General features: G+C 39.2%; 1 protein-coding gene across 2 annotated transcripts in view; it reads left to right on the forward strand.

The window, feature by feature from the left end:
• Positions 1 to 24,087, forward strand: part of TPP2 (tripeptidyl peptidase 2) — a 74,905-nt gene that overhangs the window by 29,484 nt on the left and 21,334 nt on the right. Inside the window, exons 14-24 of one of the 2 annotated variants that reach the window (XM_038400234.2) lie at positions 452 to 609; positions 2,239 to 2,315; positions 3,011 to 3,117; positions 7,509 to 7,663; positions 8,635 to 8,751; positions 9,470 to 9,570; positions 12,531 to 12,627; positions 12,935 to 13,072; positions 15,282 to 15,526; positions 15,781 to 15,859; positions 18,001 to 18,039. In XM_038400234.2, the coding sequence (XP_038256162.1) occupies positions 452 to 609; positions 2,239 to 2,315; positions 3,011 to 3,117; positions 7,509 to 7,663; positions 8,635 to 8,751; positions 9,470 to 9,570; positions 12,531 to 12,627; positions 12,935 to 13,072; positions 15,282 to 15,526; positions 15,781 to 15,859; positions 18,001 to 18,039 (1,313 nt within the window). The remainder of the gene's footprint in view (positions 1 to 451; positions 610 to 2,238; positions 2,316 to 3,010; positions 3,118 to 7,508; positions 7,664 to 8,634; positions 8,752 to 9,469; positions 9,571 to 12,530; positions 12,628 to 12,934; positions 13,073 to 15,281; positions 15,527 to 15,780; positions 15,860 to 18,000; positions 18,040 to 24,087) is intronic. The other variant, XM_038400240.1, reaches the window with a different exon arrangement.

Here is a 24,087-nt window from a genome sequence, read left to right on the forward strand (position 1 = left end):
GCAGCCCCAGCTCCAAGTATAGATACAGCCTCAGATGATCACAGGTGGAGTCCTTTTTAAAAAAAAAAAAAAAAAAAATTGCATGTCACTGTTTTAATGAATGGTTCTGAGAATTTCATTGAGGGTTGTAGGAAGAAGGGTTTCCAGCTTAGAGCACCAGAATTCACTCATGGTGATGGTGCTGCCTATCCAAGAGAAATGGTAACCATTTTTGTCTGAGGGAGTGCATCCCATTATCAAGTAAAACATCTTTTTTGTTTCTGAAAGATCATTTTCAGTGGCACTTTTAACATTAAAAGCAGCTTCTTTAAAGATTTCAAGGAGTGGGTTCCCACTGTTAATAGTGAGACATGCACACATTGGTGGAAATACTAATTTTTTTGTTACCGTGGCGCCTAAACATTTGTTTGATTTATTGTATTAAAAGTTTAAAAATTGCATTTTGTTTCAGAAAACGCCGAAAGAATCTCTCTCCAACTTCATTTAGCTTTAACTTCAAATGCAACATGGGTTCAGTGTCCCAGTCATTTAGAGCTCATGAACCAATGTAGGCATATTAATGTACGTGTGGACCCACGTGGTCTGAGAGAAGGACTACACTACACAGAGGTATGAAAGTACTTGTATTTATAAACAAAAGTATTTGCTGTCTCCCTTTGCTGTGGTCATTTTCATTTAACTTTTAGAAAAATCATTTTTCTAGTAATTATAGCATCCAAAGCTTTTAATTTATTTTACTTTCTCCTGTATTGGGTAGCAAATGCTGTTGCACAATTAGTTTATTTAAAACAGGAAAAACTTGTGGTTTTGTGTAAGAAAAAAGTAAACCATGTTCTTTACCTTGCCCCCTATTTCTGCAAAATTTTGTAATATTTACAAAAAGCAGTTACATTTTTTGCAGACTAGTAGTATAGATTTTTTAACATTTCAGATAATTTTTCCAGTTAGCTCTTGTAATTTATTACTACAAGAGACTTACTGTAGCTGTTCAGTGTCTTAACTCAAAAACATTAAGTTATAAATATTTAATTAGATTTTTAAAATAAAATTAGTCATTTTTCTCTTTTTGAAATATCTGAACCTCTGTGGATATATCTACACAGCACTTAAACACCTGCAGCTGGTCTGGGTCAGCTGACTGAGGCTCATGGGCTCAGGCTGCAGGGCTGTGAACTTGCTGTGTAGATGTTCTGGGGGCAGGCGGGGTCCTACAATATGCCCAGCACAAATGTCTGCACAGCAATATTTAGAACCGCAGCTAGAGCCCGAATCAGCTGACCTGAGCCAACTGTGGCCATGCCCCAGGTTTTTTTATTCCAATGTAGACATGCCCTGTGTGGCTAGTATTTCCCTGTATGTGGAGAAGGATAGTGGAGTTGGAAGTGTCTTACTGAATTAAATGAGGAGGCTGTTTTCAATTCAGATGTTCTGCTATTCTCTTGCCTTTTCTGTTCTCTCCCTCATTTTTGCCCCATTGATCCTTTTTAAAATAATGTAATATCCCCTCAAAGAGTCCAAAACTTAGAATGGCACTAAAACGTCTCCATTGCACTGCAGCTGGAATCTTCAAATGTTGGTGCAACAACAAAAATAACTTTCCTTGTTAGAAAAAAAGCACTTCAGGTTTTTAGAACAATTATAAAAAACTAAGGTCTCTGATAAATTTCTTCACTGTTACTGCAATGCAATCAAAGGGTCTGGAGGTAGTATGGTTTCAGCCATGCTGATATTTAAGGCTGGGACTTAAGCAATGCTTGATGGATTGTGTGCACAAAAAATAAAGGTGTGGAGAGCAATAATGGAAGTGTAAGGAGGTGGCAGGGGGGGAAGGGTGATTGAGAGGGGACACAAGACAGCGGTGTAGGAAGAGGTCTGAGCTGAAATTAGTCCTTACCTAACCAAGTAACTAAACTTGTCATATGTGATTGTGTCAGTGGAGAAACCAATGAAAAATTACGGGATTCTGAATGTACTACTTAAAAATATTTTTAAAAGTTGAATTTTTTAAAAAAACTTAATTCTTAAACTGGTGGTACTTAAATGTTTTTCTGGTGTGGCAGTGATTAAAGCCTCTTCAGCCTGTAGCCCCTCTAAGTTCATTGAGCAATAATGATACAGATGCAAAATACTCCACAGCCAATCTATAGAAGCTCACTCTGGTCATATTACATCATTTTAAATTGCTTTAGGACATGATGCTGTGTAACTACTTAAATAACATTTTGATTAATTCATCAGGTGTGTGGCTATGATATAGCAACGCCTAATGCAGGCCCTTTGTTCAGAGTTCCAATAACTCTTATTATACCAGCAAGGTCAGTGAATATTTACTTTTTTTCTTTTTTACTCCCGTGCACGGCTACATAAATACCTGACTATGATATATTGTCGTAGCTGCTTTCTTGGGTCTTTCAGTCAGTTCTGGTTTCAGGTGTCTCGATATTCAAGCTAATATAAGTCCTCTGCCAGAAGGAATAGTGAAAATTGCCCCATCCTGAATACAGAGGTGGCCATAGAGAGAGAGAAGTTGAGTTAATGTAAATGTAATGCCATTGTCCTCATTTGGTGCTGCGTGGAGACTGGGTAGTGATGAGTGACAAGCTGGTTTATAGTGTATTGATGGAACACCATGAGGCACCAAAATCCTAAAGCCAATGCTGTCTGTTAACATGGTGTGTCTAGCTCCTGTTGGAAATCCGAGGAGCTCATGTCTGACAAAAACTAGTTGTCTTGAATTACTATGACCAGTGCTGATGGGCTCTGAAGAGACTCTGGACATAAAGACGTACTTTGCATGCAATAATAGTGAAGCTCTTTGTTATGTAACACAGGTTCCTTTTGATATAAGCACTTGTGCAAGCAAGGGGCATCTTGATCCAAAGTGACAAATGTCCCATGGACCTATCTGTATATGAGCAATGGGGATTTTAACCCCACTAGCTGCATTTTTAAGATTTCTAAAAAGATTATTCAGTTTAAAAGTTATGAAACTTTAAAATTATATTCACAGAATAGACGAATCTTCCCACTATGACCTTTCATATACTGATGTGCATTTTAAGCCTGGTCAAATCCGAAGACACTTCATTGAGGTTCCTCAAGGAGCTACATGGGCTGGTAAGGAAAATTAAAAATACAAATTTAACAAAAAATTATGTCTTTCAAACAGGCAGTATTCCCAGTGATTTCAGTGGAAGTGTTGTGAGTAAGACTTCAGTATTAGCTCAATGAATTATTTGTGAAATGCTTTTTTTTTAAGCTCTTTGGAGAGAGAGTCATTTTATTGTATTGTATTTTATTTTAATAGTGTCTAGCACAATGGGACTCTAATTCTGATTGGGTTTGTGGCACTACAAGAAAAAATTACTAAATAATAATTGGGTATATTTGCATCACTGAGGGAAATTTTGTGTGTGTAATACTACAATTGACCCTCTTTTGTCTGGCTTAAAAACATGTAGGAACATGATGTTAAAGAGGACATGCCAGTATTCCACTTCAGAATGCTAATTGCAGAGTTATATGCTGATTGCCTATTGTGACAGACCCCCTGGGGTACAACTTGGTCTGTGGGACCACAGCGTCCCCTTTTTCTCTCTGGATCAGGGTACCTCTCACACTGCTCTACTAGTGGCCAGCAGCCCCTTCAGGCTTCGCTCTCAGACAGCCATAGCATGTGAACGCACACCCAAAGTTGCATGCAGGCTCTCAGAGCCACTTATGAATTATACGCAGGGAGATAGCAGCAAATCCCCCTCCCCCCCAGCCTTGTACCCCAGATATGTACCATCTTACATATCTCAAGGCCTTCTTTATCAATGCAAGCTCATTATTTGCCACTTCATCAAAGGATAATGGACATGTCCCAGGCTTTGTAATCTGAGCAGAACTCCCAAGCATTTATGACAAACTCACAGGTTAAGATTAAATATTAAAATAAGTTTATTAACTACAGAAAGATTTTAAGTGATTATAAATGTTAAGCATAAAGGTCAGTATTGGTTACATAAGAAATAAAAGGTGAAATTGCAGTCTAAATCCTCAACTTTGTCAGAATAAGCACAATTTGAATCAAGCAGGTTTTCTTACCCCACGAGGAGTTATAAGCAGTTCACAGTTCTTAATACACAGACTGACTTCCCTGCTCAGCCTGGTACCAGTCTCCTCAGTTCAAAGTCTTTTCTTCCAAACATTCTCATTGCCTTCAGAATAGGTGGGGGAAGAGAGGTGGACTCATGATTCCATTGTCCCTTACTTTATACTCTCAGTTCATATGCATGGAAAAAAACTGGCTCCACCATGGAGTCAAGCATCACATGTCCTGAGACCTTGCTGAGTCAGAGTTAAGCAATCCCCATTGTGTAAATCTCTTGTTTACAGTATTCCTGTTGATCAATTGATGGTCTCTTAACACCTGTCGGAATGTGGCTCACCCCCTTTGTTGCCAATTGAGAGCTAGCTGTGGGCATCTCCCAGGCTTGCAACATGTTCTGTAACAACCATATAGCAAAATCTCATAACTCCATGTACAATGATGATACACATATTTTGATAGAACAATGAGTTTCAGTAAATATGAAGTCTCATAGTATACCTTACAAGGCATTCTTTGTACAAATGTCATAACCATATACAAATGGTGAATGTGGCGGTTACAGGGTGCTATTTTGAGGTACAGTATGTCCCACCCATATATAGCAAGAGTAATAGGAGCATTCAGCACTTTCTTTCTTTCTTCTTTCTTGCTTTCTTGCTTTCGTATTATGGAGATTCTTACAAGCATTTCTTTTTAGAAAACAATACAAATGTATTTAGAACTTAACATGTCTGTTTAATGTTTTGCACTTTATTAGAGAATATTAATGTGTGTTGGATGGAGTTGTGAATGTATGAATCTAATGTGAACAAGAAGTAGATACTTGCTTATTCCATGCGAAAGTGTAATTTAATGTGTGTGGGGACAGTTTTGATTGTAAGGTTCTTGGATAGTACAAGGTTATAGAATTCATATTTGGTTTTGTCTTCAATTTTTACTCTTGACCAGTATTACAGATTGGATTTTTTGAGTTTCGTATGGTCTGGAAAGCCAACAAGATAACTTGTGGGTGTGTGTATTGATGTAATATCCAGGAGTAATTAGGTTAATGTTGAGTGGTGTGTAGTTGCTAAATAGTTATAACAGAGAGGTAGATTCATCTTTATACCTCGTCTTTCAGCGTTACTATTGTTCTGGCATTCTAAAAATTTAGCTGTGCTGTACTTGAAAATAAAAAAATAAAAAAAAATTCGGAAGCTTTTGATGTTTATGGTATTGTATTATTAAGTGTCTAGATATAGGAAATTGGATTTTTTTTTTTTGTTCAGTTGACCTTGATGTGGCGATGTGCCTTAAGATTAGTGGATATTTTAAAAAAACAAACAAACAAACATTTGTTTTGATGTGAATAAATTGGATCAGTTAGACCATCAGCATGCAAAACTAACTAACTTTCTTTTGTGAATTTCTTGTCCCGTTTCTAACCAGCTACAAAATAATTTGAGTAAGGGGATAGGCAGCATACAGGGGAATATGACATATGAATAAAATGGCATCTCTTTATTGTTTGTTTCTAGACTTCAACACCAAGGGTTTTTTTTGAGGTAGAATAAATATTCTTTGGAAGTTGTATGATTACTACGTAAATCCCATTGAGAGAAATTTTCAATCTTAATTTTCTTACAATTATTTCTTAAATAGATATCTTTTTATAATGACTGATTGCTTTCTATTATCTTAATTTTGTTTTAGCTAAGCCATTTATGCAGTCATATATATATATATTAACAGAATAGTGTTTTAGAATTATTCTATTACAACATCAGATTAGTAGTTCTGTAGCTTGGGGCAAATCAAGAGCATACGGCCTCTGTGTGTGTGGTTTTTTTTAAATACAAACGTGAAGTGGCCACTTTAGGTCAAAAAGTGTGTATCAAAAGTCCTCTCTAGTAGGTATTAGCAAGCAGGCTGGTAGCACCACCTGTTATGTGTGCCCCATGCTTCCCATTATAAACCTCTGTTTTCAGTTGCTTATAACTAAGGCTAAGTTTTAGTCAGGTATTTTTAGTAAAAGTCACGGACAGGTCACAGGCAGTAGACAAAAATTCGCGGCCCATAATCTGTCCGTGACTTTTACTGCCCATGTTAGAAGAAGAAAAGAATAGAAAAGATGTTCTTTGAGAAGCACTAGCACCCCATGCTTTGGAGTGGAAGCTTGAAATTTGGTAGTGGATGTGCCTTTTCTATCCCTGTGAAAATTTGGCCAAGTTATGTGCCTCTGAAAAATTGCACTTCTCACACGTTCATTAGAGATTTTACAGCTAAATTTCCCAAAGATTCTATTTGTCTTGTACATGTTCCAGGGCAGGGCTGAGCAGGGCTTACCCTGCAATTGCAGTTTCCGTCTGCTCTGGCCATGCTGGCTCTGGGCAGCAGAAGTGACAACAAGGAGCTTGTGTCTCAGAGCTTCCCCTGCTGGGACCAGGTAGTTTGTGGAGGAGGAGTGAAATGCAGAATTGTCCTTGGACAAGGATTGGGGAAGACCCACAACTTGGGACAGGGACACATTAGAGGGGAAGGAGAAGAAGGGGTAAAGCTTGGGGAAAATTTACACACAAGTCTGTACCTGCTAGAGCACATTCCCATCCAGAGTTTTAAATGGAACCCAAGATTCCTGAGTGTCACTATGCCTCTGTCAGCAAATGTCTTTGAAATCCTTTGGCAAAGTGTCTCTCCCCTTCAAGTGCTGTGGTCCATACAGAGGATGAGAACTTAACTGAATCCTTTGTCACGGTGGCACCTGACGTTAATGGTAAAACTCTCATTATCTTCAATGGGAGCAGGTTCGAATCCAGTGTCAGGGTGTTTGTGTTTAAAAAATAACAATCAAAAAACCTATACTGGTTAGTCAACAATTTTCACTGCTCTATCAAGTATCACTTATTTTCTGAACAAAGTCTTTTGCTTTACTGGTTTTCCACCTCAAGAAACTCTTGTTTGTACACTTATTATTTGATGTTACTTTAATCATGGATTTCGAGTGTCAGTACAGCAGTTAAACACCCGCAGCTGAACTGGGAAGCTGACTCAGGCTGTGAGACTGTAAAATTGCTGTGTAAATATTCAGGCTTGGTCTGGAGCTCAGGCTCAGGGACCCTCCCACCTCGTGGGGTCCCATGGCCCAGTCTGGAACCCCAGCCTGAACGTCTATACAGCAATTTTTAGTCTCCCAACGCGAGCCAGAGTCTGCCGACCTGGGCCGACCATGCTGCGCGTCTTTTATCCCAGTGTAGACGTACCCATAGGCACTTGTGTGCTGAATAATAACTGGTTTTTTAAAAATTACAAATACATTGGAGTCTAATTTTCTTGTCAGGGTAAAATATTTTTCTCTAAACATTTTCCATTCTTACTAGCTTTTTTGGCTAGTGAAATTAAGCTCTGTTTTGAAAAAGTTTTTTCTTTAATCTAGAAGTTACAGTATGTTCCTGCTCAACTGATGTGGCTGCCAAGTTTGTTCTTCATGCGGTTCAACTAATGAAACAAAAAGCATATAGAAGCCATGAGTTCTATAAATTCTCATCCTTACCAGAAAAAGGATCAGTGACTGAAGCGTTTCCTGTCTTAGTAAGTTAATTTGAATTTAAATATCAATATGAACAAAAATTAACAGTACAACGTGAAAGAAAATTGGTTTTGTTGAGGTGTTATGCAGAGAACTTAAAGAAGCACAATATAGCAGGGCCTGGATTCAGTTGGAATTATGATGTTGAATTAGTTTAAAATGAATGCACTATATTTCCACTCTTTCTCAAGTTGTCTTTATTACTCCATATTTTATCATTTTGATGTTAAAACTGAACGTAAGTGAATTTGGTGTCTTCAATTGCTGGATTAATTTAATGCTTATTAAAGAAGACAGATTGGTAATCCAAAATCTGTTTGTTTGAAGAACAGGCACAGTAAAGGTAATGATAGTGCAAGATTCCTCATGTTGCCACATTAACGTGCCTCAGCCATGACCTGGAAGTCATATCAAGGGTTCATGCTCTGTGTCCATTCAGTCCTGAGCCTCTTTGAAAATTCCATAGAACTGTACCTAAATTATGGTACTATTGCAAGAGAGAGTGAAGTCCGTGGACCTCACTGCTTTCAAAACTAAATATTCATTTCTTCATCTTGGCTTTCCCTCAGTGAATTCTGCATACGGATAGGCAACAGTCTCTCCCTCTTCTTCTGTAAACTAATCAAGCTGTTTTTCCTGCAAACTGGGAAAGAAGGAAGAAGTGTTATTTGAATGTAGGTTTATTTCAAACCTGCTTATATAGAAAAATGCTGCACCTATCTCTGGATTGTTGTTCATTTTTGGTCATTGCTATGATATCAGACATGATTTATTGGAATTGTCTTGCATTTGCAGGGCAATCCTAGTTTCCTGGCCAATTCTGTGTAAACATGGATTACTGGTATAATTGGAGTACTTTTGAATTGCATGCAAATTCCTTTGTTCTTATGAATTTATTTTTAGGGTGGGTGGGGAATGAGAATGGAAGGTGAGGATGTGAATATGTCTAACTTTTGTCTTTTCTATTCTCCAGGGTGGAAAAACCATTGAATTTTGTATTGCTCGTTGGTGGGCCAGTCTTAGTGATGTCTGCATTGATTACACAATTTCCTTCCATGGCATAGTTTGTGCTTCTACTCAGTTAAACATAGTGAGTTTTTTCATATTTTAGTTTCTGTTGATCAGTTCAAGAAATTCTTTGGTGATGAAAAGATCATTAGTTGCAACTTGAAGAAAACTCAGACTACACATGTAGCTGAGATATATGTCAGTGATTAATAACTCCTAAATGCACAATAATAGGAACAGGAACCCACAGAAATGTATTGATCACGATTAATACAAAAAAGCTTGGATTACAAAGAGTATATAGAAAATGTAAAACATTTCCAAAAAACATACTTATGATCTGATCGTTTTTACTTTGTTCATCCACTAAACTTCCAAGTATTTACAGGAAATAATGGTCTAGGACACAGGTTTTTCAAACTTAAATACCTAAAGTAGCAATGGGTTTAAACTGCAGCAAGGAAGGTTTAGGTTGGACATTAGGACAAACTTCCCAACTCTCAGGGTAGTTAAGCACCGGAATAAATTGCCTAAGGAAGCTGTGGAATCTCCTTAGTTGTGGAATCTCATTCTAAGTTTTTAAGAGCAGCTTAGATATTCACCTCTCATGAATAGTATAGATAATACTCAGTCCTGCCTTGAGTGTTAGGGACTGGACTAGAAGTCCTATCGAGGTCCCTTCTACTCCTACACTTCTATGATTCTATTCTGAAGAAAGGCCAGTAATGGGTTAGAATTTTTTATATGTATTTATAAATAAAGCTGGGATCCAAGTTAACCGTTAAACACTTTTTTTAAAGCATGCTTCAGAAGGCATTGTCCGTTTCGATGTTCAGTCCACACTAAAATATGAAGATATTGCTCCTTGCATAAATCTGAAAAGCTGGATCCAAACGCTCAGGTACAGTAGCTGTTTTGGGGGCTGTGTTGAAACTTGGCTGATCTTTCACAGTTACTTAGCATGTAATTAAAATAGTAATTCTGAAAATAAACATGAATTAACAGTAAAATGAATATTAATATTTGGAATGTGACTCTGTGGTTATTTCCAGGTAACTATAATAGGCGAATAGAACCCCTTTTATTAAAATTGCCTGCCCACCACTTTTCTTAAGATCCTTTTTCAGTTTCTTGTAACTTTGCCAAACCTTAACCATTTGGGCTGAAATTTTCCATGCAGTTTTCTGCTTCAGGCTGACTTCAAAAGAAATCAGCCTGAACAGTACAGCTGTTTCAGAGAACAAGGCAAGGTGAAAAAAACATGTTCTGCAATGTTTTTGTTTTAAACGCTCTGGCAACTTTTTGTTTGAGAAGCCGTAGTGCCCTTGTGCTTTGGAGCAAGAACTTGAATTTTGGCTGGGGATAGTCTTTACCATTCCTGTAAAAATCTACCCAAATTTGGCAAAGTTACAAGCCTTTGAAAAAATGTATTTTCACATTCTCAGCCTTTGTAGGGTTTAGTAGCTAAAATCTCTAAAGATTCCATTCTCACTGAGCATGTTCCAGCGCCTCAGAGTTTCTAGTGCTGACCAGACTGTCTGTGTGTCTCACAGCGACTGAGCATGTTCCATTCCAGGGTTAGAGGGACTTGCTAGGACTTTCTTTATAATGGTAGCTCTAGGTTGCTTCAGGCCAGAGTAGGGTGGGAGTCTGGAACTGAGCAGGGATACTGGTTCTCCTCTATTCAGTGACCCTGCCTGCTGATGCCCAGAAAGACTTCTCATCCTAATCACATTTGCCATGTCCAGTCAGTCCTAATCTCCCCTTCTGGGCTCCTTGTTTGAGTCCCATTGAGGATGAAGAGGAAGCCACCTGACTTAAATGTAAAAGGGACTAGAACTGAATGGGGGGGAGGAAGGAGTAGATAAGGACAGGGATCCTGGTGAGACTGGGGCTGGCGGGAGGAGGAACAGAAACTGTTACTAGGATCCTGAAGGGGTTAGGGACTCGGACTAGTTGATCAAGAAGATTAGAACTGAAAGCTGAAGAGGTTGGGTGTGGGGAGGGAATCTGGAACTGGGAAACAGTGGGACGGAGGAGAAACACTGAGATTGGATGAGGAGCTAGGTGGGAGGCAGGGAGATTGGGACTGGTTGGACAATAAAACTGAGAACCAGCAGGAGAAGGGGGGAAATGACAGAGGAGGAGAGGGGAAATCTGATGAGGAGCTGTGAAGTGGGTGAGGGGGAAACTGCGACTGGTTAGGACAAGGAACCGGGGGGGGAATAGGGAGGGCTGGGCTGACTAGGGGGGTGGGGAGGGAAAAGAGAGGGCAAGGAATCAGGAGGGAATAACTGGGACTGGTTGGGCTAGGAGACTGGGAGGGAGGACTCTTGGTGTGAAGGGAAGGCCGGGACTTAGCTGGGGATTGGGAGACTAGAATTGGCTGGGCAAAGAAAAGGTGGTAAGAATGAGAAGCCTGAGGAGTGGAGACGGCATGGGTAGGCAAGGAGAATTGGACTGGGACCAGGAGCCAGGGTAAGGAAGAACAAGACAGGGACAGGTTGTTGGAGGGGATGAGAAAGAGGAAGAAGGGCCTGTGCTTTTTGGAGAACACTTCCCTTCTTAGCCAGGAATATAACCCAAGATTCTTGAGGGCTCACCCTTCATCTGCTAGGGGACTTCACAATATTTACTGACAGGAAAGTGTCCTCTTCCCCTCTAGTGCTGGTCTCTATGGAAAATGACAACCTGCTACTGCTGTCAGTTACTCAGTTAGCTCAAGTGGCAGAGGACTGTGTTCTGGCTCCAACAGTTCCAACCTGTTGATGACCTACCATATGGGTCTCAGTGTGATGCCACATGCTGGAATTTCTGGGTTTGTTTGCTTTTTTTAAAATCTATGAAATCACACACACTCATACACACTTAAAAGAAAACTAAAGTTGCAAGATCAAGCACTCTAAAGTTGGGAAATGCCTTTTTGTGCTTGTGCATTAAGATGGTCTTTGATTATATCATCACATATTTTTTCTACAGGACCCCAACCTCATTCAGTATGCAGCATGGGGGATGCTAACTTAAAGAGCAGCCATTTAATTTTTTTCTCATTCAGTGTGCATCCCCTGTGCCTTATTTACTGCACACTCTCTTTAAACTCTGATCTAAAGCCAGAATTATTAATTTCCTCATGTTTTATGGCACTCATCACTAGTATTTGAGTGCTTCATAAATATTCTGAATTATCTTTAGTGCCCCTGTGAGAGATGCGTATTATCTCCCTCTTTTGTAGATGGATAGTTGAGAGACAGAGACATTAAGGTCAGAAGTATCCACTCGCCTTGAGTGCCCAAATTGAGACCTCTAGAACCTGATTTTTCAAAGTACTGCAATTTGTATGTTCCAAGCTCAGCTCCTTCTGAGTTCATTTGCATTTGTGAGTGCTCAGCCCTTCTGCAAATCAAAGCCCAGGGTCTCAAGTTGGATGCCCAGAAAATGAGGAACATGTAATTAATGGTTGTATGTGGGAAAAGATGGGTTTAAGTGACTTGCACATAGGAACTCTGTGGCAGAGGCAAGGATATAGTCCAATTTCGAGGGTAGGATTGAGCGGTCTTAACCATGAGACCATCCTTACTCTTCCTGCAATACTGTGCCTCATTTGCTACATACCTTCCAACTTATGCAGTAGTGGAGCAGGGATCCTGTAGGGAAGTCTCCTTCACTTCATAACCCTGGTTCATCCACAAAGCAGGTCCATCCTTTGCAGTGTAAGAGGCGAGGGTCCTGTGGAAAAAACAGCGTGTGATCATGTAATTGAAGACTGTATCATAATGCATGCGAGTTTCTGTTTAGACAAACTGTTTAGGCAAATTGTTTAGGAAAACTGTTCCTAAAACTTGCTGTTGTGTTTAACTGCAGACCAGTGAGCGCTAAAATAAAACCTTTAGGATCCAGAGATGTTTTGCCAAATAATCGTCAACTATATGAGATGATTTTGACGTACAACTTTCATCAGGTAAGTTTTAATTGGTTCTTTAACGCTGTTTTAAACTTCATATCTCTAGAACTTTTTAGTGAATTTCCTAACAAAAGGTGTAAGGAGAGCTCTAGGATATGCGGGATCACAGAATCTTGGGGTGCTTCTGTAGCTGATGCCAGTTGTAATTCAAACTGCAAGAACAGGGATTCTAATTAATCATAAATTGGAAGGATTGTTTAAGCTTTACTATGATTAATGTAGACTTATTCCTGAATCATTACTTTAGAAATATATCTTTACTATGCAATATTCAATTGTGTTTTGACTTATTTTTTTTTTATAGCCTAAGAGTGGGGAAGTGACTCCAAGCTGTCCACTGCTTTGTGAATTGTTGTATGAATCTGAATTTGACAGCCAGCTGTGGATTATATTTGACCAGAACAAAAGACAAATGGGGTCAGGTGACGCTTATCCACATCAGGTACAGAGGGATATACTTACCCTGATTAGACATTCTACACAATATGAAAATTATATTCCTTCTCTTCCCCACCTGTTTACAGTCCAGACCCTGGGTGTAGATAGACCCTGCCATCAGATAATCACAGCATGTAGTAATTGCACTTTTGAGTGGTGTATTTTGTAAAGGAACTTGCTAACTGGAAATGGCCAGTTTTCTCCATGGGGTGGAACATGTCATCCTTTCTTTGTAGATAAAGGAAGAAGAGTTGAAAAATTTGATTTTCTTTTTTTTAACTACAAAAAGCTTTTACCATGTGACTGCTTACCTTAGTGTGACCAATGCTACCAGAGAAGTGAACTGCAGTCCCTGTCTTTTTACTAAGATGTTGCATCATTTCAGTTTTTCTGTGTAAGGCAGAAAGGGTCGCTCAGGTTCTTCCTAGTGCTGGTATATTTGTCTAGCAGAGTGGTTATCTTTGTCCCATCAGAAGCACCTGTATTAGATTTCTAATCAGTGTCTTCCAACAGCCTTTTGAAGTGTGAGAGGCTGGTTGTGGAAGACTTCTTTGGTGCTGCCTTTGGTAGGAGGTTGGATTTTCACAAGACTTGTAGGTATTCTACCCTCTGTATAGGTTCCTGTACCTCTTTGGAAAAGACTATATATCTGAATTGGTATAGAAGAATAAAAAGAAAAGGGGAAGTCTTCTTTCCTGATTTTAGTTCTTGGAATTATTTTCTAATAATCCAGATTCCCAGTTGGCCTTTATTAATGTAGCTTTTGATCATTCTTACTGTTCTGGAAAGATCAATTTAAGATTGTCGTTCATCAGAGTACTGGAGCTTCTGGCAGACTGCCCTTTATGACCTTGATTCAACAAAACACATATACCTCAGTTTAAGAATATGCATATGACTAATCCCATCCTTGTTTGGTAAAGCACCTCTACACATTCTTCACTTCAAGAATGTGCTTAAATTCTATTAATTTAAATGGGATTGCTCACATTCATGAGTGCTCTGCTGAATCAGGACTTTTATTACCTTTTCTTGAAGATTTACTGCTGCTGTTATACGAAAGACAGAGTCTGTGATGTGAAGGCCATGATAATTGGACCCTACTTATTTGATATTCCATAATGACAATGTGGCTCTTTGCCCATAACCAGAATTTTTGTTTGTCCGATTTTCATATAAACAAATCTAGTAATGTACTGGTGGTAGCAGACACAATTTGACTGGATTAACTCAAGAAAGTCTTCCCTAACCACTTACAAAGCTCAGCTACATAACTTTGACACAGAGCAAACTCGTAGTTACTATCATGACAAGACAAAGCTCATTAGGAAATTCCCTAGATTGTACTTCATGGGAATGAGGCTTTATCCACTCAATTATTCAGACTAATGTTGCATCTTGATTCAAAATTGTACAACCTGCCAGAGATTGTGTCACTGGTACCTAAAGTTCTTACAGCTTTCACTAGAAATAAGGCAACTTCTGTAGCTTCTTAGAAACATCCTTATCAAAGGTATCTGAAAACCTGTTTCCATCACCTTTATCCATTCCTTTAGTATTGCTTCCTGGACTTAGTTTCAAGGTCTGATGTCTAGTTTGGAAGAGTGGTATTGCAGTTGAAGTCCTCTTTGAGACACAGCTGCTCATCAGTCTTCCAAAAGCGTGGATCTGTACAGCCAATGTTCAGTAGGCTACATGGCTGCAGGTGTAATTCTTAGAGATCATTGAGTGTACATAGGTACACAATATTTTCCATCCCCACTTCTGTGGAGTCTAGAATATAGTCTTTGAAGTGGCAAAAGGAACTAAGGAGCAAGGTTGTAGCAGCATATATATGTTCAGGCTTGAATACTCAATACTGGAGAAAGAGAACACATCTGCAACCCACGGTAATCAAAGCATTCTAGGGGCTTCCAGCAAAGATGTGTATTAGTTACAGATCCCCCAAATAATACAAAGTGAGCCATTAATCCTCAGTATATAGTACAATATACTCTTTTAGTCAGTGAGGTAATAATTCCACTGAAAGCAAAAGGACGGGGCATTACTACCTTTTATTTCTCATTAATATAAATGTCGACAAAAGATTCTCTGTGAAGCTGCCAAAGCTGTATTGGTTAAGGAAGAACATGATTCTGCTTTTATTTGTAGGATTGTGTGTGCATGGTAAAACTTCTTAATCTTGGCATTTTATGAGAACCTCTTTCTTTCAGTATTCCCTGAAACTGGAGAAAGGAGATTACACTATTCGGTTACAAATCCGTCATGAACAGAACAGTGAACTGGATCGCATCAAAGACCTTCCATTTGTTGTTTCTCACAGGTTGTCTAATACTTTGAGCTTAGATATTTATGAAAACCATAGCCTTGCTCTCTTAGGAAAGAAGAAATCAAACAGTTTGACATTGCCACCAAAACACAGTCATCCATTCTTTGTTACGTCTCTGCCTGATGACAAGTAAGTTGATGTTGCCAATTTCCAGTGTAGATTTAACCAGCTGCCTCTATAAATCCAACTAAAATGATACCCATCAATATGGTACATATCTTTCTAGTGTTTGTAGTTTCACATTGTAAACTGATTAACAAAATGTGACTTAAGTGTTGCTGTTTGACAGTTTTGAGTTCTTTATATGTTTAGTATTAGTGGAACTAAGTCATTTTAGCATATGCTTGTTTGATTGTTTGTATTTTCCTTTATTTTTTTATTAGAATACCTAAAGGAGCAGGACCAGGATGTTATCTTGTAGGAGCTCTGACATTGTCTAAGACGGAACTTGGAAAGAAAGCTGTGAGTACCTGAAACTAATAAAGGCTCTGTTCTCAAAAGTTCCTATTTTTCTAAATGGGAAATTCTGTGTCTTGATAATGATCATTGTACCTTACTTTCTTAATCTTCCTGTTAAGAGAATGTTCAGTGTAGAAGTTGGACACATGGGTTTTTGTAAAATCAGTTGTTTTAGTGTAAACTTAATTCTGAATATTTAAAATATAATCTTGCAATTTAATTTGAAATTATAACATGTAAATCGTAAGTCTCCAAAAATTATTTTAAACTGTGCAGAAGCATTTTGAAGTGCTGTAGAGGCAACTGCTTTTTTTTCCACTGTTATGGCAAACTTGTAAGAATAGGGTTCTTTGTGTAATTGTCTACCTGAATGTCATTTTTTTAATGTACAATACTACTTCATGTGTGTTGCTTTTGCATGTTGCTTCTCTAGTCACTTACGTGGTACACTTCCTTACTCGCGTGCATGCAGCTTCAGCAAAAAAACACAAAATAAATGTGCCTTTTGACACCTACTTACATTTTACTTTTAAAACTTAGGAGACATCTATTTTGTAGACTGTAATGCTGGGGCAGGATTTCTTACCTGCTGCAGACTTCTGATGTTGTCAACCACTAATACAGCTGTGTGCGCCAATGTAATGACATAAGATCTCTTTTCTACCTCCTTATGTCATAATGGAAAAGCTGTACCTCCTTAGTCAGTATGTAGAGACCTAGAAACTTAATTTCCTGACTTGAATGAATTTTCAATATGACTCTAGCTATAAAAGCCAAATCAGTCTTCCAGTTTATTCACTTAGTGCTAAGTTTAGGAAGGATTCTCTCAGATACTCCAGTATTTTTTAAGTTGGTTATTGCTAGGATTAAATCAGCATTGAGTAGTGTTTATAAATGTCAATATTTACAGAGCTAGAGTCCATATAAAAGATTCTCGTTCCTTAAAAGCTACAGATTTTTTTCCCCTCCCAATAGAGAGCTCTCTATTCCCATGGAAAATGTCTAATGTTTTCTATGCAGTCGTATGTTGTGACATAGGAAATCGTGTTTAGCAGGCCAAGAAATAATTTCAGGCAGGTTAGATTAAATGTATTTGATTTATGACATATTATGGAAACAACATAATGCATTAAATCTAGGTACATATAATACTACAGGCTAGGTAACAATTTACAAGAAAATGGAACATTTGTATTCAGGAAGCCATACTTTTTCTTGGGCCAGAAAAACTTGAGAAATTTCTCTCAAAACTAATCCAGCATGTTAAACTTTTAGTTTGGCTTATATTTACTTGTATGTACAATAAATTCACAGCAAGATCGGAAGTTTATTGCTGTTTTGATAAACGTATAACTGTAATGATAGTATAAGATATTTTCCATTTCATATGAAATTTACCAGAACAATTTGTTGTAATTCTTGGCTAGGCTATTTTATATCAAATTAAATAACCGTTAGGTACAGTAATTTCTAGAATGGAAACCACTGGAGATGCAGTAGTTATTGCTTATCAAGTCAGTTTCCCTGAAAATGGTTCAAGAGAAACATAGAGCTCATTGAGCGAACTTTTCACCTCAGATTTTTTACACAATCACGCACTTGTGTATCATGTTATGGGAACAGTTTGTTGGATAGGTGCCATCAATAGTGTCACATTCTTGCTGCTGCCATCAGTGAACATTGCTATGCACCAAGTGACAGAAGGGAGGAATAGGCAACAGTGTTATTCTAGTCCACTAAGTGTGAACTGAAAAAAAAAAAAAAAAATGCAGTAGTATTTTTGTACATTAATTCTATTTAAGTATTATAAACTGGAACAGTACCACTCAATTTCAGTTTTAATCTAAAACTCTCAATTGTGTTGTATTCTAAAATTCATTTTGCCATTTTTCATTGCGCTAGTGGTTAACAACACTTCTGTCTTACTAGGAACAACAAACTGTATACACAAAAATGCATTGCTTTTTTAATTTAAAAGACATTAAAATATTTGTATGCTTTAAGAGCATGTTTTGATCACAGACCTGGCACTTTAGTAGTTTGAGCTCTCTAGGTTGAAAATAAACCATAATCATACAGAGAAGGTGTCTCCATCCTGTGTAGTGTGTGCATGTTTTCTTACGGTATGTTGTTCTAACTCCCAGGGGCAGTCTGCAGCAAAACGACAAGGAAAATTTAAAAAGGTACTGAATGTCAGTTTTTGGAAAAGATACGCTTAAGTCTTTTTTTGCATATGACTTAGAGAATTTTTCTATTAGTATTATACTTAATTTTTCATTGTCTCCCTCAGCTGCCTTCTCTTATGTAGTCTTGAGTTATCCACTTTATGCCTTAAGCAACACCTGCTATTAGACCAACAAAACATTACTATAATACCAAGTTAATTGAGTGGCATTTGAGCACCCAGATACTTCTGTGATAGTACCTTAAAAATGCATGTGTTGTAATGAGTCATTCTGTAACTCCTTTTCTTTATTATATTCTCCCCCCAGTTTCTTTCTTTTTCTCTCTCTCTCTCTCTCTCTCTCGTGCTTGGAGTCAAGATTTTCCATGGCAAATATTTTGCCTTTCATCTTGTCTCTTAATGAATGCACTGAAAATTGAACTTAAGGTTTATGATATAAAGCATGGTATCCAATCTCTCCTCACCACCAACTGGACGTATTTCTTTGAGGCTTAGTTGTACTGAAACATAGACTGGATGTAGCACTAGAAAACATACTGTAGCAAACAACACTGCTTTTGCAGGAGGATGGACTAAATGGCCTAATAGACTTTTCCATCTCTAGCTTCTGGGATCCTCTTAAACAAAGCATAGCCATAGCTCAATGTAGAATAATTTCATTTTGGCATAAAGTCAGCCTATTCATGGAATGGTAGAAATCATAATTGGAGCAGATGGTATAATCTACAGAAAACTGTCATTTTCCTATCTAGTATCCTTCATGTAAATAAATTAATTGATAAAGCAACATTGGAATGTACAAGTGTTTTCAATAAAATGAGCATTTTATCACTCTGTAGTACGTATTGTAACATTCTGCCAGCATATGGGCAGTTGAAAACAAAGGAAGATGATTCAGCCCTTTTTAAAAAGGGCTGAGTCATTCACTTCAGTTTTTTCCTGTCTCCCAGCAGATGTAGGTTACTTATGTTTGGCTAGCTTGTTTTCCCACCCTTTCTACTGCCTCTTCTAAAGTTACATGATTACTTTGCCTCCTATTTTCTTTCCTCTCTGTGGAGTCTGTTTCCAGGCTCTGGAAGGAAATCACACCTAGTTGCATATCTCTTACCTTTCACTAATCTGATGGGTTGGAGTTTTGACTGGGGAGGAGAAGAAGGATGTGAGTCATGGAAGTTACCAGCTCCTATTCTACACCTTTGCTGTATTAGCTGAGGGCCTGTAAGGTTGAGAGGCTGCTATCTTTGTTGGTCTTGGTATGGATATATCAGTACAAGGAGAAGGTCAGACTGTCAAAGAAGAACTTTGATGCAGACTGCTGCCATTTTGCTGTGTTCACTTTTATATCATCTCTATAGAATTAACTATAACTCATTTAGAAAGAATATAAAAATGCCCATGTAAATGCATCCTTTTCCTGAAGGATAGGATGTGTTGATCCCACTAATTGTGAATCCACAATAAAGGAGCTAATATAGTACCTCTTCATAAAACCATTCAGGGTATATTGGATACTAGTGTGATGCTCTGCTCAGGGCTGCCCAGAACAGTAAGCCCCCGTCACCTCACTGCCTTAGCAAGAGTGCGTTCCTGGAGATTAGACAGTCAGTTCCCTGCCACACCAGCCTGTCCACCTCACCAACATACTCTTTGAGAGTCTCCCAGTCTTAACATTGCCTTGCAGGTAAAAATCAGTGAAGCAGAGTTCCCCAAAGGTGTGCCTCTGTGGTGTCCAGTCCCTCTCACTGGACACTCACAGAAGTTAAGTTTGCTGTCTCCAACAAAATGGTATACCCACCAGCCTCTTAAATTAGCTGAGGACTCACTCTGTACTTACATATAACAGCACTGAGATGGTTTATAGTAAAACTAAGAATGAATTTATTAGCACAGAACAGAGATTTAAGTGATAATAAGCAGAGAAAACAAACAAAAAATGGTTACAAACAAAATGAAACATGCTTTCTAGTACCTACAAATTAAATCTAACAAGTTATGTCTTTGGCTAAAGAACTTACTCACTTACAGCATCTCCAGCCCTTCCTGGTAGGAGGACCGAACATTCTCAGAATCAGAAAGTGCTGTCCCCTAAGTAATGGGCACATACAGGGTACCTCCTCTTTATAGTCCACTAAACCTTTGAAATGTATTCTTTGGAAAATAAATCCTGACAAAGTTCCTCTCCTCTCTTGGTGTGTAGATGCCATACTGTCTTCCTCATCCTCTGGTAAATTTGCTTTTTCAGTTAGCGTAATCACTTTGTTTACATTTAAATGTAAATGTACTTCCACTGCCTCTGGCATCACCTTGATCAATTTACATTGGAGGCAGACAAAAAAACATTCCTTTGTCAACGACAAACATGTTTATCCGTTCTTCTTAGGTTGCTTGTCGGAACATATTTTAGTAACACATTTCTAGCACATGTGTAAAGAATTATGTACACTAACCATACAAACATAACCCAATAATAATAATAAACCATGTGTCATTAGTTTGTATGTGATACAAGACATTGTTTGGCTAAATATTCTAAGTAGAGTGTGTTGTGTGTGCTCTTTGCTAGTTGGCATAAAGGGGCTCTTAAGCTCACAACTAGTCCTTAGTCAGTCCTTTTGATACTTCCCATGCCTCCTAAAGTATAAGTTTAATGCTACACTTCTGGCTTCCAGGAAACACTTTCCTATCTTGTGGTAGTTGGCAGAGGCGGGGTGGGGGGAGGGGGTGGCATGCGGGGTTACACGCCACCCCAACCCAATTGCTGTTTCTTTGTATTGAGCATGCTCACATGGACTAAGCATACTCAGTAACACTGCTGAAGCCAGCTGCCCTCACTCTAGGCCCCTGCCCCCTGATCAGCAAGGATGGGTCATGGCTGGTAGTGGAATTACACTCTGTACAGATGGAATAGTGAGTCCCGTTAGAAGACATAATAGAATGGAAACTGCCCATAAAAGTTAATATATGCCTTGGGATGTTTGGTTAGGGCTATAGAAGGAGAAGGAGTGCACTTCTGAAAGATGGACCACTTCCTCCTGGAGGTGGTTACTAGTTTACCCTCCAGTGTCAGTCAGAATTGTATAGCTATAGGCCTGGTCCAGAGACTTTGCTGCCAAGATTCCCTTACATGTTAATCCTCTTCAGAGGTAGCCTGTGTGACGCTTTTGGAGGTTATCCGAGGTATCCGGGGTGAATCACTACCTCCTACATACAGTGAGAGAGTCTTGTCTGTGCCCTCTAGGGGAAACTCTTCCCAACTACTGGTTGCAGGCAGTGTGAGTACTCTGTTCTGCATTCCATAAGCCCTGTTTGTTCCCAGTGCAGTCTTGCAATTTACATACCACTGAGTATGTAAGGGACAGAGTACCCAGTCCCTGATCATCTGGACATGCACATTTATATATTGGTCTCCTTCCTTAACAGAAGCAATGCATCCCAGTTCACTGGTTTCATCTTAATTCAGCACTCTTCTTCGTACAAGGCACTTACCTGTGACTATAGTAAAACCAAATTGAAGTTTATTTAACAGAGCTTGAGACAGATTCAAATAAAAGCAAGTATAAGGGTTTGGAAACAAGTAAACGAAAAACACGCTATAGCCTATGCTTATTAACAAGATACGGGATTTCTCATCCAGTGGTCAGTTGTTACAGCACTTGTCCTGTTCGGAAAGATGGGATCTATCTTTCATGAGACATTCCTGCTGGTAGGGTCTCTTCTTTGTAATGGATAAAGTCGTGTACCCTTTCTGCTTCTCTTATACAGGTAAACTGATGTCTTTTACCTTGGGGTCCCCTATTCAGACACTTTTTTCTTGGGGTTCTTGTCATTGTAAATCCTCAAGCCTGCATGTGGTCCAGACAGTTAATGTAGGGCTGGCTTCACATATGTCCATTATTCTCAGTGTTGATTGAGTTAGCCCTGAGACCCAAGTTTGTAACTCTAAAATTATTTCTCATACCGACATCGCACAATTGGCTAGTTCTTAGCTTTCAATAGAGACCACAGATGTGACCCCCTTTGGTGAAATATTGAGAAGATGTTTGTATGCAGGGGTAACATACCTGCCTTTGTGTGTCTGTGTCTCAGCCTGTGAATAATCCCCCATGACATTTTGCTGTAATAGGGAACGACTTAAAGTCCCAATGTTTTTAGGCAGAAATGCTTGGGGTTCCCATTTTCCAAGCCATGATAACAAACACTCATTTTCTGGCTGCTTCAGGACATGCTGTAGTAAGAGAGATCAGTCTGCTGTGCTTCATAAGCATTTTTGCCTGAAGCATCAAGGGTCTACAACAACCCATCAGAAGGTGACTGTAGGTTCACTTATATGTAGACCTGCTACATTTCTGGTCAGTGTGCCTTAAACACTGTTTCTCTAAGCTACTCTGTCAAGTTTCCATCAAGGCATTGCAAAACTCCTCTACTTCAGGAGACTTGCTTAAATGATCCATTCGGGAGCAGTCTCCCAAGTCTTACTCCAAAAGGCAGATTCAAGAGACTTATCTCTCCTCTGTTTTCCTCGGACAGCTTGTGTTTCATATGTTTTTTAAGACTAGGAATTTCTTCCTCTCAGTTCAGTTAATCTGTATGGAGGCCCTTTGCTTTGTGATCCAAGTGGCCAGTCTGAGGGCATTCCTGTGGTCCTGGATCTGTAAAACGCCTGTTTGCATAGTCCCATTTGTGTGGATCACCAGAGATCACTTAGACTTTGTTCAGAGTTGCTACTGGCAGTTTAAATGCTTGTATTTCTTCTGTCGACAGCTTCCAAGTGTTTGCCAGTATCATTGAGGCTATAGTAGCCAGCCTTCCTGAAGGAGGTATTTTGTCTACCTATTCCTTCACTACAGAAATCACTCGGGGTATGTCTACACTGAAAATGCGATAACGGGACAGCTGTACTTCAGTGTAGACACTGCCTACGCCGATGGCTGGGGTTTTCTCATCGGTATAAGTAATCCACCTCCCTGACAGGCAGTAGCTAGGTTAACGGAAGAATTCTTCCATCCACCTAGCGCTGTCTACACTGGGATAGGTTGGCATAGCTATGTCTCTCAGGCATATCTATTTTTCACACCCCGAGAGATGTAGCTCTTCTAATGTAAGTTCCCAGTGAAGACAAGCCTTGAGACTCAATCTTTGAGCAGGGGTCTAATCCTTAGTGGAGATGTGAAGAAGGGCAGTATGCTTCCTATTTCAGCCTCTCCCTGAAAGGCTAGCCTGAGGGATGAGATTGGATGCAAAGTAGAAAAGGATGTCCTGAGTATGGGTTCCACTCTAACTGTAGCTTCACAGCCACTATTTTTCTCCATTCAGGGCTTTTTCTGTCTTGCTTTTCAGCAAACCCCGACTTAACGGCGTCCTTTCTCTGATGGCTGCAGCACCTAAAGATCCACCAAAGCTTGCTCTTAGAGGTGGCCTCAGATTGGCCGTGGTCACAACGGATGAGTGTCTGGGGTTGAGCCCACCATAAAGGGGTTCAGGGCTGCTAGTCCCTAGCAGAGAGATTTCTGCCAGTCAACTGTGAGAGGAGTAAACTGGTTTTACACCATACAAGTTCTTCCACATGTCATGACCCAAAGGACAAAGTATTCGGTATCCTAACAGAACCCAAATTGCAATTGTTTAGATCAACAGTTTTGGGCACATGGAGTTGGAATGAAAATGGAAGCCCACTGATTTTTCCTTTAGGCAATGAGAGAGCTGTTCTAATAAGCCACTCACGTTGTGGGCTTTTTAGTGATAGGGCATAATGTCTGAGCTGTATTTGGAATAATCAGGAGAAATGGAATCTACATGTCTCGTATGTGTTCTTGTCTAAAAGCAAGGGATGCATCAACTGGTTTTAAATGGCCATCTGAGTAAACAGAAGTCTCTACCAGAGATTCCTAAACTTGTATTTGCCGCATCCCCCTTCAAAGATTCATGTCCCACGCATGACCCTTCTTTGTTTTCCTTCTCTCTCCTCCCCAGTCCTTCCCAGCCCTCTTGCTCTCACTCTCTCAGCCAGCCCCTCTCTCTGCAGCAGGCTACATCTGCTGGCTCCAGG

This window comes from Dermochelys coriacea, chromosome 1, assembly GCF_009764565.3.
Source record: "Dermochelys coriacea isolate rDerCor1 chromosome 1, rDerCor1.pri.v4, whole genome shotgun sequence".
Taxonomy (NCBI): domain Eukaryota; kingdom Metazoa; phylum Chordata; order Testudines; family Dermochelyidae; genus Dermochelys; species Dermochelys coriacea.